Source organism: Rhinatrema bivittatum, chromosome 4, assembly GCF_901001135.1.
Source record: "Rhinatrema bivittatum chromosome 4, aRhiBiv1.1, whole genome shotgun sequence".
NCBI classification, from domain to species: domain Eukaryota; kingdom Metazoa; phylum Chordata; class Amphibia; order Gymnophiona; family Rhinatrematidae; genus Rhinatrema; species Rhinatrema bivittatum.
The window spans coordinates 268508678-268523494 of NC_042618.1; the positions used below are offsets into that span (position 1 = coordinate 268508678).

Below are 14817 nucleotides of genomic sequence, written 5' to 3' on the forward strand. Positions count from 1 at the left end.
GTGCTCACCCTGGAAACACCCACGCGTACTTAGTAGGGTAATAAAGCTCTTTTGAGCTAGAAAAAAGGGTCCATTTAGCACCATTGGATAACATCAACCACGTGTCATGATCAATTAATTCTGCTGTATATGGAGACCACCTAAACAAACATTCCTTTATTTAGTAATGTTTTTGTGGTTTTCCTTGGCTTCTGATTTTTTTTTATCTTAAATACAACAGGTACATGTATTATTTCCAATAGTAATATGGTAAAAAATGGTAGAGTTAATGAAATTTATCTCATTTTTCCATATACTATCATCCACAATTTTCTGCTTTATGTGGTTGTAACCATTGTTCATGACCTTGAAGTGTGATCCTCAGAATTTTCTATCCATTTTCTTTCTCTGTTTCACTATCTTATCAAAGTGCAGAGTTCACAACATATTAATATAGTAAATGCTGGCAGAAAAGTCTACAATGGTCCATCCAGACTGCCCAGCCAGGGTTTTAGGATTGTAACTGCCATTCCTTTCAGATTACCCTTAGGCTTTCTGTTTATGGTTGTTTAACCGTTACTTCATGCAAGTTCTTCATGCCTTTCTTTGAAACACAATATAATTATTTCAATGCAGATTTGAGTTGAATCACTGCTCTATTTAGGCTATTCCAGTGTTTTGTTTCTGTCTTCTTGACATTAAGAGATCCTGTGTTGAATCCACATTTTTTTTTAATTCTGCTACCATTGTCAACCTCCAGTGGCAAAGGAAGCAGAATCTAAACCTTTTGAAGGCCATCCAGCAGACCTTCACCCATAGCCAGCAAAAGCAACAGCTAGTATATTACTTAGAATTGCAAACCTTGTTAAACTTAGAAAGTAACATTTTTTCCAGAAATGAAACTTGTTTTTCTTCCATCCCACTTATTACAGAGTCAAATCCTGGCTGACATATTTATACTGGCTGAATATTAACTGATAGCCATTTTTTTTATTATAAGCAGTGTAGGCAATATTGGTGGTCTTTGAGCAGACATTGTTTTTTCAGTTTTTGAATCTCTCATCTATATAAGATATGCATAGAGTAATAATTACATTTTGTTTTATGTTCCTTTAGATGTTCACATCTGTAAGAGTTGTTCGATTAAATAACATAAATCTAACAAATCAAACACTTAACAAGAGTTTTAATGATCTCTGTGAGAATTTGTTAAAGGTAAGTGATGTTTCCTGCTGCATATTTGAGAAAAAAAAGTGTAGACCTGTAAAATCTAGAAACTGTTAATAAGTTTAAAGATGGAACATGTTTTTACAAGAATCTTGTCTAGGGGTGATGTGACATTTTCAAACTATCAAGATAGTTTCCTGACAGGTGTTGAAAATAGTGGGATCAAGGAAGGGGGCAGGGCCTAAATTCCTATGCATGATTCTTTGGGAGTCATTAATGAAAGGAAGAAATAAATGAGTCTAGACAAACAAGATGTGATGGAGCATGGTGTAAATATTGTATAATAAATAATGGTCGTATGACTCAGCTACATTGGTGCAGGAGATTTGAGTTAAGTTCCCAGGAAGAAAGGAGCAATGTTCACAGCTTTTGGGAAGAAACTCAAACCATTACGTAAGTGACATCTACTGGCTGGCTGAATAGCATGTGGTTTGGTTAGAGAGAGGTTAAAAAAATAGAGGAAGGTGAAGAGTGTATAAATCCCTGTTAGCTATATGCAAAGCCTCATGGCACTGTAATACTATTTGGGGCAGAATCCGATTGAGGTGAAAGCCCAAAGCAGCAGATGGAAGCTGCTGGGCAAACACAAATTAATTTAAAAATAAACCGAAATTGATTACCTGTAACAGGTTTTCTCTTAAAACAGCAGATCATGTGACCATGAATTCCTCAAATGGAGCATCCTTCTACAGATTTTGATAATGACTTGAAATCTTTATTGAGCAATTGTAGGACAACTTATTTGATAGCAGTTCTATAGCTTCCTCAGGTTCTGCTTAATTAAACTGTTATAAGAAGTTTAATGATGGAAGTTTGGGTACTAAATATAAATATTATATACACTTGTTGTGCCAGGAGGTGGACCCTTAGCCTAGTGCAGGATTGGTAGGCTCCCTGGTCGGACCCAGAGAGCACCTACCACCAGGAGGCGGAGCACAGGAGGAGACAGAGGCTAGCTGGAGCTTCGCCACTAGCAACCCGGGGTTCCCTTGGATTGAGCCCTTGGTTACCCGGGCCACCTGGTCTTAGGTGGGCCTCGCAGGATCTCCTAGAGAGAAAGTTCAGGATTGTGCCCACCGCGATCATGGGTGCACGGTCGATGTTCAGGCTATTAGTCCGGGATGCCAGAGAAGGCCAAAAGAGAGTCTCGGAATGTATGGCAAGAATCAGAGCCAGAGTCAGGATAGAGTAGTCAGCCAAAGTAGGGGTCAATACCAGTGGGTAGTCAACCAAAGCAGAGGTCAGGTTCCAGTGATCAGTCCGTGGGTAGTCAGGCAAGCAGAGGTCAGACGTGGTCAATGATCAGGCAGAGGTCGGTTCCAGGCAGCATGCAGGACGTGGTCAGAGTTCTGGCAAAGGTCAGTTCGAGACAGCGTGCAGACGTGGTCGAGGAAACAGGCAAAGGTCAAATCCAGGCGGCGATCAACGTAGTCAAGAACAGGCAGAGGTCAGTACTGAGAAGACAGTCCAGAGGTACTACCTGGGGAGATGCTGGAACAGAAGGACGTTGGAATAGGACTGGAACAAGGCTGGAATGAGACTGGAACAAAAACTGGAAACGCAGAGGCAAACTTGATATCACAGCGTGATCGACCCAATTGCCAAGGCAAGGAAGTGAAGGCAGGGATTTCCTCTTGTACTATGCTCAATTAGGGCGCGCCGCGGAGCTGGGATCTGCCCCGGCCCTTTAAGGGGCCGGGCGGTCCGCGCACGTGTGCCTAGGGGCGGGGCCAATGCCTCGGAGGACGCCGAGCCCCGCTGTGAGGCCTGGCTGGAGGTGGAAGGCCCGGTGACTGCCGCTGCGAGACGCCGAGGCCTAGCTGTGCTTGCTGCTGCTGCAGGGGAGGACGACCCTGGATCTGTGGAGGAGCCAGTGAGATGAGCAGGTTGGAGAAAGGATTGATTGGGTGACATAAGAATATGCCATACTGGGTCAGACCAAGGGTCCATCAACCCAGCATCCTGTTTCCAACAGTAAATTGGTAAAGCAAGACTTTCCTTTGCAAAAACCATGTTGACGCTCACTCATTAAACCATGTCGATCCACATGTTCACTAATTTTGTTTTTAAGAATAGCGTTTACCATTTTGCCTGACTGATATCAGACTCACCAGTCTATATTTTCCCTGCTTTGGAGCTCTTTTTAAAAGTAGCGTCACACTTGCCACAAAACCTGCGACATTGAGGTCCGTTCCTAGTAATAGCAGTGGCTGTTTTCTAAGTCAACTTAATTAATAGCAGGGAATGGACTTCTCCTCCAATAACTTATCCAATCCTTTTTAAACATAGCTCCACTAACCACATCCTCTGGCAACAAATTCCAGAGTTTAATTGTGCGTTAAGTGAAAAAGAACTTTCTCCAATTAGTTTTAAATGTGCCACATGCTAACTTCATGGAGTGCCCCCTAGACATATATTAACAACAGTGCTACATGTGCTCTGGCACTCACTGGCACAAATCTAAAGACTCTGAGATAATGTATTTGTGTGTAATTTACTGAAGATAATTGTATAAATTCTTCTTACTGATTATATATTTTCTCAGGTTTAGTTTCCCATAACATGGTATATGCCAAGCTAGTACCTAACTGCCCAGTTGTCCCCATTACCCACTTACGAAATTAGATGTCTTATACTGTGGCCATTGATCCAAGGCCCCTGAAATGCCTCTCCAATGCTGGGGTCTCTCCCTCTCCTCTGCGTATATTGTTCCTCCTGCTCGAATGTTGGGGCTGACTGCTACCAAAAAATCTGGGCTCAGCCCTTGTCCTTTTTTGATGCTTTCTATGCAATGAACAGCAAAGATTATGTGTCTCTTGATGCATTGGTTGGGTGTGAACCCAAACCTACACCCCTCCCCCCTTAAATTCAGGGTGCCCAATTTCTTCCAGATTATTTGGGTCAAAAGAGACCAAAATGGTTCATTGAAGCATTACATGTTTGCTGATTTCTTCTCCCATATTATGAGGATGTAGCAAGGGGTTTCAATATGGGTCCGTTTTTGATTAGTCTCATATACTGATATCTCTCATAGAACAAAGTTTTTGTAGCACCACCGGCCAATCAATATCTGGCAATTACTTCATCCATGACTTCAGCAATGGCTATTTGTCTAGATCCAACAAGATTGTATGTTTACTTTTAATAACAGTGTCCACTTACAGCAAACACATTACAGTAAAAAAAAAAAAAACTGGAATCATTGTGAAATTGTCTTTCGGCATTGAAAGTTCCAAAAAATACAGTCTTTAGGTTTTGAGAGAGAGAGAGGCTTTAAAAAATGACCAGGATTTTTAGGGACTTTTGGTACATTAATGAGACACTTCAAGGCCTCCCTATCTTCCTGTCTCTTTCCTATCAATTAATTAATCTCCCCCCAAATTTTACCAAAATAAAACTAAAGGAAGAGAGAAAGTCTAAAGAGGACATAGGTGAGTGGATATCTAAAGAAGATAACAGGAAAGATAACCTGAAATCATAAAAATGGTTCCTGTGGAGGAGCCCTTCAAGGATGAATAGTTCCAACTTTGCATCCAACCAAGAGGCCTTACCAATGAGATGCGGATGTATGAACGGACCTCAATGTTGCAGGCTTTGTGGCAAGTGTGACGCTACTTTTAAAAAGAGCTCCAAAGCAGGGAAAATATAGACTGGTGAGTCTGATATCAGTCAGGCAAAATGGTAAAAGCTATTCTTAAAAACAAAATTAGTGAACGTGTGGATAGACATGGTTTAATGAGTGAGCGTCAACATGGTTTTTGCAAAGGAAAGTCTTGCTTTACCAATTTACTAGGTAAGGCAAGAAAGTAAACGTGGATAATGGTGAGTTGGTTGATATAGTGATTTTTAGAAGGCATGTAGCAAAGTCCTTCATGAGAGACTCCTTAGAAAATTGAAAGGTTATGGGATTGGAGGCAGTATCCTCTTGTGGATTGGTAACTGGACATAAGACGGGAAACAGAGTGTAGGACTAAATGGTCAGTTTTCCAAATGGAGAAAGGTCATTATTAGAGAACCTCAGGATCTGTACTAGGACCTGTGCTATTTATCATATTCATAAATGGGTGAGAGAAAGGAATGAGTGAGGAAACCAAATTTGCAAATGATACCAAAATTGCAGATGACACAAAATGGTTTTGAGATGTTAAAACAGCAGCGAACTGTGAGGAACTGCAGAAGGACTTTGTGAGATTAGGAGACTGCGTAACCGAATGATAAATGCAATTTAGTGTGGATAAGTACAAATAATGCATGTAAGGAAAAATAATCCCATCTACAAGTACATAATGCTGGGTTCCGTGTTAGGACTCACCACACAGGAATAGGACCTCGGAGTCCTTATGGACAATACCTTGAAATCTTAAGCTCAATGTGTGACATTGCCTTAAAGTTAGATTTTAAAAGCCTTGCACGTGCAAAAACAGCCATTTACGCACGTAAATGGCCTGAGCAGGAGCTATGTGAATTTGAAATAGCCAGGAAGGACGCCCGTACATCACTGTACACGTGGCCATAAAAAGTGGGCAGAAAAGGTGCAGGGCATGGGTGTTCCAGAGGCGGAGCCAGCATTGACACATGTAGCCTCTAATTTTCGTCAGCCAGCACGCGTAACATACGCGAGCCACTTTGCTACTGCTCCTTGTTAGGTGCAGGAGAATATTGGAGGGGGGGAGAGAGAGAGAGAACCTCTTTATAGCAGTCTGATACTCTACATATAGACCATTGTAAGGGGGCACTTTGATTCGGGTGAGTTTTAAGGAGGTGGGTTGACCTTATAATTGATGAAAAGGAGTTGATTTGTACACTGCAGCCCTATAAAGAGGTTCTTTCTCTCTCTCTCTCATGTGCTTGATGTTCTCCTGCACCAAACAAGGAGCAGTAGCAAAGTGCCACATGTACAGCTCCAGACTTGTGTGCGTGGAGAGTATTTTATAACCTACACGCATAGATGAAACAGGTAAAAAGAGAGCATTTATTTACTCTTTCAAATAAAACTAGGACTAGGGGACACACCAAGAAACTAGCAACAGCAGATATAAAAAAAAATTGTAGGAAGTATTTTTTCACTCAGCACACAATAAAGCTGTGGAATCTGTTGCCAGAGGATGTGGTCAAGCAACTAACATAGTGAGGTTCAAAAAGAGGGTTGGAGAAGTTGCTGAAGGAAAAATCCATAGACTTGGGAAAGCCAATGCTTATCCCTGGTAATATGATATAAGAAATAGATCAATTATTGATGATCTCCGGGTACTTGTGACGCGGGCTGGCCATTGTTGGAGACAGGCTGTTGGGCTCGATAGACCTTCATCTGACCCCGAAAGGCACTTCTTATATTCTTCAAAAATGGTACATCTTCATTTGACTATGAACATCACCATGATCTTTATATGATGAAACTTGACATGCCTTTCCAAATTCAAGCTTGCAGGGAGATGCAATTTACTACACAATTGGAACTGGTGCTTTAGCCTGTTGGAGTGAAAAGAAACAAAACGTTGGGTGGAGTATCTAAGTGCTTTAATGTATGCTAATGAGTGTAGAATTAATTTGCTCTTGGGGGCATGAAGCCTAGGGAAGAATGTTGGCAGGACAATTGATTAATGTGGTACATGTTGGTACAAATGACATACGAAGGTGTACTAGGGAGGTACTGAAGGCTAAATTTAGGTTGTTAGGTAAGAATTGAAATCCAGAGCCTCCATGGTTACATTCTCAGAAATGCTCCCCATGCCACGCGCAGGACCTCAGAGGCTAGCTGATCTCTAGAGTATTAATGCATGGATGAGACAATGGTGCAGTGAAGGTTTTAGATTTGTTAAGAACTGGTGAACATTCTGGGGAAGGTTGAACCTATTCCAAAGAGATGGGTTCCACCTTAACCAGAGTGGAACCAGGCTGCTGGGACTAACCTTTAAAAAGGAGATAGATTAGCTTTTAAACTACATGATGAGGAAAGCTGACAGTCACTTAGAAGTGCATGGTTCAGGCTGATGTATCTTTGAAAGATACTAATAAAAAAGGGAAGTTAGGGAATTCCGATAGAGAGGTTGCAATAAATCTTAAAGAAGCCCAAGTGACCTTAAGTAAAGATCAGACAGAGCAGAAATTACTCCTATCATTTGATAAGCAGGTTGTTAATACAAACAAAAAAACATTCTTTAAAATGCCTGGATACAAATGCTAGAAGTCTAAAAAATAAGATGGGAGAATTTATAGTGCTGAATGAAGAGGTAGATAGAATTGGCATCTCAGAGTCCTGGTGGAAGAAGGATAACCAATGGGACACACTGATACCAAGGTACAAATTATATTGCAATGAGAGGATGGATCAAATTGGTGGAGGGGTGGTGCTATATGTTAAAAAGAGCTTAGAGTCAAGCAGGATAAAAGTTCTACAGGAAACAAAATACATATAGAATCTTTATGGATAAAAATTCCATATGGGAAAGGGAATAGAATAGCAGTGGGTGTATTCTACTGTCCACTTCGCCAGAATGAACAGTCAGATGATAAAATGCTAACAGAAATTAGAAAAGCTAACAAAATTAGCTAAACATTAATAATAATTATAATAATAATTATATAATAATATATAATAATAATTTACCTGTGCTTTAATGAAATAGAGCTGTCTATTTGCCAAAGTTTATGCCTAGTCTGTTTCTAAAGGGCAGATTTGTTATTGAAACCTGAAAGTGAGGTATTTTGTCCCAGGGTCAATCTGATACTTTGGGCTGTGATTAGCCAGGTGACAGGAAGCACTAAAGCTTCTTGTGTCCAGCAAAGCAAAGTAAAGTTTTAACTTAGTAAGCCAAACAGGGGGAGGGTCTTATCCAACTCAATTGCAGATAGAGTCCTGAGAACAACCTTTACCAAGGGTTAACTGTTTAACTCCATCCCACCCTGCCCCTCTGCCCACCCACCCCTAGGTTTGTTTTTCTGATATAGTCTGCCTAAATATATAATTGGCAACAAGATGAATTAGTAAATTGATATTTCCTTAGGTGTTATCCATCAAATAGATTTACCAAAATGAGGACTATCCAATGTAACTATTGTGGAGCCTTAATTCTGAGGGAAATCATCTGGAAACTTAGGGCTTGCCCCATTTGCTCAGAACTCTCTTCCCTGAAAAAGGAGCTGGCTGAAGTTAAAGCTGAATTAGTTTCAATAAAGAAATCCTCACCCACTTTACTTTATTCAGGAATTAATTCCCCATTACCTCATAAACACCAAAAGTTAAAGAAAATGAGATTTACAGTGGGCTCAGGGAGGATAAGACCTGTGACCCACAGACACCCGTTCATGACAGCTGTGCAGCCCACAAGTCTATCCCCCCACTCACACAGGGCATTAAGGAACTCAAAAACCAACAGGATTACAGTGGGCTCTGGTAGAATTAGACCTGTGATGCGGAGACACACACTGTATCAAGTGCAAAAAGTACAAAAAGCCTTCTCTGTATTAAGTTCTGAAGAAGTTCTTGAAAAAAAGATAGAAGTGTTATCTGAAAAGAGAGAAGAAACCCAATGCATACAGAAATTCCAGATCAGTAACCAAAGGAAAAAGCTCATTGTGACGGTTGAAGTGGATAACATAACTCAACTAAAGTGTTGTGATGGAGGAAATCCGGAAGTGGATCCTTAGGCCGACTGACCCGAGGGAACAGTCGGTAGGCAGAACTCCCACTGGGCAATTGGAGCTTCACCTGGAAACCCGTGACTCCTCCAGAGGAGCTGTGGGAGCCCGGGTCGCTAGGACTTAGGAGTCTTCGCCCTGGAAGTCCGAGGTCCCCCCAGGAGGAGCCCGTAGGGACCCGGACCGCTGGGACTTAGGCGAGGACGAAGAAACCCAGGAGTGGAATACGAACCGGAGTCTTGGCAGGCGGCGAGCAAGCAGGAGTCGGGGTCACGAACCGGAGTCGAGGCAGGCTGAAGGCAAGCAGGCGTCGGAGTCACGGACCGGAGTCAAGGCAGGCTGAAGACAAACAGGAGTCGAAGTCACGGACCGGAGTCAAGGCAGGCTGAAGACAAACAGGAGTCGAAGTCACGGACCGGAGTCAAGGCAGGCTGAAGACAAACAGGAGTCGAAGTCACGGACCGGAGTCAAGGCAGGCTGAAGACAAACAGGAGGAACAGGAACGACGGCAACTAGCTCTTCGGGTAAAGGAACCTCGTTGCAAGGCACTTTGGAGACGAAAGTGCCTCGTTTAAATCCCCCGGTCGGCGTCTGACGTCACCGGGAGGCGTTTTTCAGCACATCCGGGTGCTGACAGCAGAAAGCCCGACCCTCGCGCGCATGTTCCCCCGAGGGGGAGGAGTCTCCCGCGAAGGTTGGCGGCGTCCCGCACGGGGAAAGGCCCCCCCCACGCGGCCTGACCGAGTCCGCGGATCGCGGCAAGGCCCCGGAACCCGGAGAGGAGGTAAGGGCTCGGGCGCCACCGTGGCGACCGAGACCGCAACATAAAGTCACAAAGGAGTCCAGGAAACGCAGTACCTGAACGAGAAAAGCTGGAAAGCTATGAAACAAATGCTCGTAGTTTGTTGCAATAAAATCCCAGATCTGCAAGCCCTAATGGTGGAGGCGGACTTAGACGTTGTTGCTGTCACGGAGACGTGGTTTCACAGAATCACATGATTGGGATACGGCAATACCGGGCTATAACTTGTTAAGGAAGGACAGAGTGGATAGGAAAGGGGGAGGAGTGGCTCTTTATGTCAGAAACAATATCCAAGCATCTGAGCTGCAAGGAAGATGGGGCAATGAAGAAGCACTATGGGCCGACCTAAAAAAAGATGATGGGGCATCCATTTATATTGGAGTGGTTTACAGGCCTCCAAATCAAAAGGAAGAGCATGATAGAGATCTGGTTGAAGACATCCAAAAGATGGGAAAGAAGGGAGAAGTGGTGATCGTTGAAGACTTTAATATGCCGGATGTAGACTAGAGTATCCCTTCTGCAGAATCTAACAATAGTAGAGAAATAGTGGATGCCCTGCAAGGGGCTTTGTTCAAACAAATGATAATGGAACCCACAAGAGAGGGAGCTATACTCGAATTATTGCTCACTAATGGAGATAATGTCTCTGATGTCCAGGTGGGAACCCACCTCAGAACCAGTGATCATCAAACGGTATGGTTTCATATCACACAAAGGATACGGAGAAGAAGCACGAAGACCTGAGTTTTGCAGTTCAAAAACATAGACTTTTATGAAATGGGGAAGTATCTGGAGGAAGAACTAGAAGGCTGGGGGAACGAGAGAGATGTGGATCAACAGTGGACCAAACTAAAAGGAGCAATTACCAAGGCAACTAATCTATATGTTAGAAAAGTAAAGAAAAGAAAAAGAAAAATGAAACCTATCTGGTTCTTAAAGGAGGTGGCTGACAAAATAAAGGCTAAAACAACAGCGTTAAGAAATATAAAGGATCCCAAAGGGAGGAGCACAAAGAAGAATATCTGGTGGAACTGAGGGAGACTAAGAAAGCAATCAAGAAGGCAAAATGTTAAGCAGAAGAAAGGATTGCCAAAGAGGTAAAGTGAGGTGACAAAACATTTTTCAGATACATCAGAGAAAGGAGAAAAGTCCAAAGTGGTATAGTGAAATTGAAAGGTGGAAAAGATCAATGTGTGGAGAGAGACGAAGAAATGGCAGAAATATTAAACAAATACTTCAGTTTGGTGTTCACTAAAGAGGACCCTGGAGAAGGACCGTCGTTAGTTAACAAGAAACCGGAGGGGAGTGGAGTAGATGTAACTCCATTTACAGTAGAGAATGTATGGGAAGAGCTGGGGAAACTGAAAGTGGAAAAAGCCATTTGGCCTGACTAGGTTCATCCCAGGATACTGAAACAGCTCAGAGATGTGCTGGCGGCTCCGCTGAGGTCGTTCAATAGACTCCTGGAAATGGGAGTGGTGCCGAGAGATTGGAGAAGAGCGGTGGTGGTCCCGCTTCACAAGAGTGGGAGCAGAGAGGAGGCTGGTAACTACAGACCAGTTAGCCTCACCTCGGTGGTGAGAAAAGTAAAGGAGTCGCTGCTGAAAGAAAGAAAAAGCTCATTGTGACGGGTGAATTGCTGGACCAGAGGCAGCATGGATTCACCAGGGGAAGATCCTGTCAGACAAATCTGATTGACTTTTTTGATTGGGTGACTAGGGAATTGGATAGAGGAACAGCGCTCGATGTCAATCTATTTATTTATTTATTATATATTTAACGTTTCTTTTATACCGATTGACCGTTTCGCACATCGCATCGGTTTACAGTGAACAAAAACCATTGGGCAGAGCCCTTACATATAACAGATAACATAGTGAACTAGGCAACATATAAATAATTTTTGGGAGGAGCCCTTACATAAACACACATCAATGATTAGATGCTATGGGGTATATGCTATGGGATTGAACTATAACAACTAACCTATATACAGATTAGTGCACAGTACAAAGTCTACTTGGAAATCTACTTGGATTTCAGCAAAGTTTTTGATACGGTCCCGCACAGGAGGCTGGTGAGTAAAATGGGAAGCTGAGGTGCTGAGGTGGTGACCTGGATTGCAAACTGGTTGACAGACAGAAGGCAATGTGTGATGGTAAATGGAACTTACTCTGAAGAGAGAGCGGTGTTAAGCGGAGTGCCGCAAGGATCAGTGTTGGGACCGATCCTTTTCAATATCTAGGTGAGCGACATAGCGGACGAGATAGAAAGTAAGGTTTGTCTTTTTGCGGATGACACTAAAATCTGCAACAGAGTGTTAATGCCGGAAGGAGTGGAGAGAATGAGACGGGATTTAAGGAAGCTGGAAGAGTGGTCGAAGATATGGCAGCTGAGATTCAATGCCAAGAAGTGCAGAGTCATGCATATGGGGTGCAGAAATCCGAAAGAACTGTATTCGATGGGGGGTGAAGGGCTGATGTGCACGGAGCAGGAGCGAGACCTTGGGGTGATAGTGTCAAACGATCTGAAGTCGGAGAAACAATGTGACAAGGTGATAGCTAAAGCCAGTAAAAATGCCGGGCTGCATAGAGAGAGGAATATCGAGTAAGAAAAGGGAAGTGATTATCCCCTTGTACAGGTCCTTGGTGAGGTCTCATCTGGAGTACTGTGCTCAGTTTTGGAGACCGTATCTTTGAAGGGACAAAGACAGGATGGAAACGGTCCAGAGAAGGGCGACCAAAAAGGTGGATGGTCTTCATCGAATGACTTATGAGGAGAGATTGAAGAATCCAAATATGTACACCCTGGAGGAAAGGAGGAGCAGAGGTGATATGATACAGACTTTCAGATACTTGAAAGGTTTTAATGATCCAAAGACAACGACAAACCTTTTCCGTTGGAAAAAAATCAGCAGAACTAGGGGTCACGGTTTGAAGCTCCAAGGAGGAAGACTCAGAACCATTGTCAGGAAGTATGCCTGGAACACCCTTCCGGAGGAAGTGGTGAAGACCACAACTGTGAAGGACTTCAAAGGGGCATGGGATAAACACTGTGGATCCATAAAGTCTAGAGGATGTGAATGAAGAGAGGGTGACTTGTGGGAAAGACAGCTAATATCTGGAGATAATACCCTTATTCAATAGACATACACACAGTTAATGCGACTACGACAGTGCTCTATGCTTCAACGGCAAGAGGAAATGTGGATAAAAGGATTTACATTCACAAAAAAGCAGGGAGTAGCTTGCTTGTTACGGCAGTTACTACCCTGAATCAATTAAGCCTGATACTTCACTTTCAATACATATCCAGAGTAGCTCTCTGCTTCAACGGCAGGGGGGGGATGAAGAAAGGTGGATTTATATTCAGATGATAACCAACAAGGACTAAATTGCACAGGCTGGGTAAACAAATAAGCGTGAGAGTAGCTTGCTTATTGCGGTGGTTACTACTCCTAACCAATTAAGCTAGATACTTCACTTAGAAGCAGTTCCTGCACTGCTCTCTACATTAATGGCCGGGGTGGAAGGGAAACAGAACCAAAAGTTACATTAATGGTGGGGGTGGATGGGAAATAGAACCAAAAGTTACTAAATGCCAAGAGTAACAGATAAGTATGAGAGAAGAGAAAAAAAAAGTGTGAAAGCTTGCTGGGCAGACTGGATGGGCCATTTGGTCTTCTTCTGCCGTCATTTCTATGTTTCTATGTTAATGGGCGATTTCAATTATCCCAGTATTGACTGCGTAAAGATCACATCAGGACATGCTAAGAAGGTAACGTTTCTTGATGAAATAAATGACTGCTTCATGGAGCATCTGGTACAAGAACCAACAAGAGGGGGAGCTGTTTTAAACCTAAACCTTAGTAGAACACATGCTTTGGTGCATGAGGTAACACTGTTGAAGCCACTTGGCAATAATGATCATAACATAAACAAATTTGACTTGATATCTGGATGGAGGACACTAAGGAAATTTACTGTTATAACATTTAACTTTCAAAAAGAAGACTGAGAAAAATGGTTAGGAAAAAACTGAACGGAGCAACTACAAAGGTTAAGAATTTACATCAGACATGAATGTTGTTTAAAAACACTTTCTTGGAGGACCAAATTTGATGTTTTCTATGCATTAAAAAAAGGTGGAAGGCAGGCCAAATGACTGCTAGCATGGTTAAAAGATGAGGTGAGAGAATATATTCTAGCCAAAAGAACATCTTTCAAAAGATGGAAAAGGGATCCAAATGAAAAAAACAAGTTACAGCTTAAGCACTGGCAAGTTAGATGGTAAGGAAGGCAAAGACAGAATTTGAAAAGAAGCTTCGCCTTGGGATCCTGCAAGGTACTTGTGACCTGGGTTGACCACTGTTGGAAACAGGATACCGGACATAATGTAATTTTGGTCTGAGTTAGTATGGTAAGTCTTATAATCTTAAGCTTGCTATGGAAGCAAAAATTCAAAATTAAAACTCTTTCAAGTACATTTGAAGCAAAAAACCTGCGAGGGAGTCAGTTGGACCATTAGATGATCAAAGGGTAAAAGGGGCACTAAGGAAGGACAAGGCCAAAGTAAAGAGATTAAATGAATTCTTTGCTTCTATCTTTACGGAAGAAGATGTAAGTCAGATACCCGTGCCAGAAGTGATATTTAATTTAAAGGTGATGCTTCAGAGAATCTGAAACAAATCTCAGAGAACCCAGGCCCAACATTTACAGTTTGGGAAAAAATAAGCATGGGGGTAACTTGCTGATGCGGATGTTACTACCTTAAGTTTTAAGGTTTATTTGTACTTATATACCGTTGTCTCGGCATAGCCTTCACAGCGGTTAGCATAGCAATAAAATACAATAAAAGAAAATTACAAACAATAATAATAATAAGAGATAAAATTTAACAAGTAAGAATAAAAGATATCCTAATAAAATAATGTCAGAAGCCATAAATATTAAACCAATAAATACTAAAAAAACATAAAACATGCTTTAAGTATTGAGGATAATAAAAGTCAGAGCCACCTGTGATTGTACAGTTATATTGATGCTTATTTCTTATCTTCATTATATGCTGCATAGAATAGCCAAGTTTTATGGTGTGCTTTAAACTAATTTTTTTCTTGCTGCATTCTTAGTTGTATTGGTAATGAGTTCCATAGCTTTGATCCCGCGATA

At 42.2% G+C, this 14817-nt stretch overlaps 1 protein-coding gene across 1 annotated transcript in view; it reads left to right on the plus strand.

The window, feature by feature from the left end:
* The window catches only part of C2CD5 (C2 calcium dependent domain containing 5), a 1535590-nt gene that overhangs the window by 1120482 nt on the left and 400291 nt on the right, over positions 1–14817 (plus strand). The window contains 1 exon segment of the mRNA XM_029600113.1: positions 1096–1194. Coding sequence (XP_029455973.1) covers positions 1096–1194 — 99 coding nt within the window.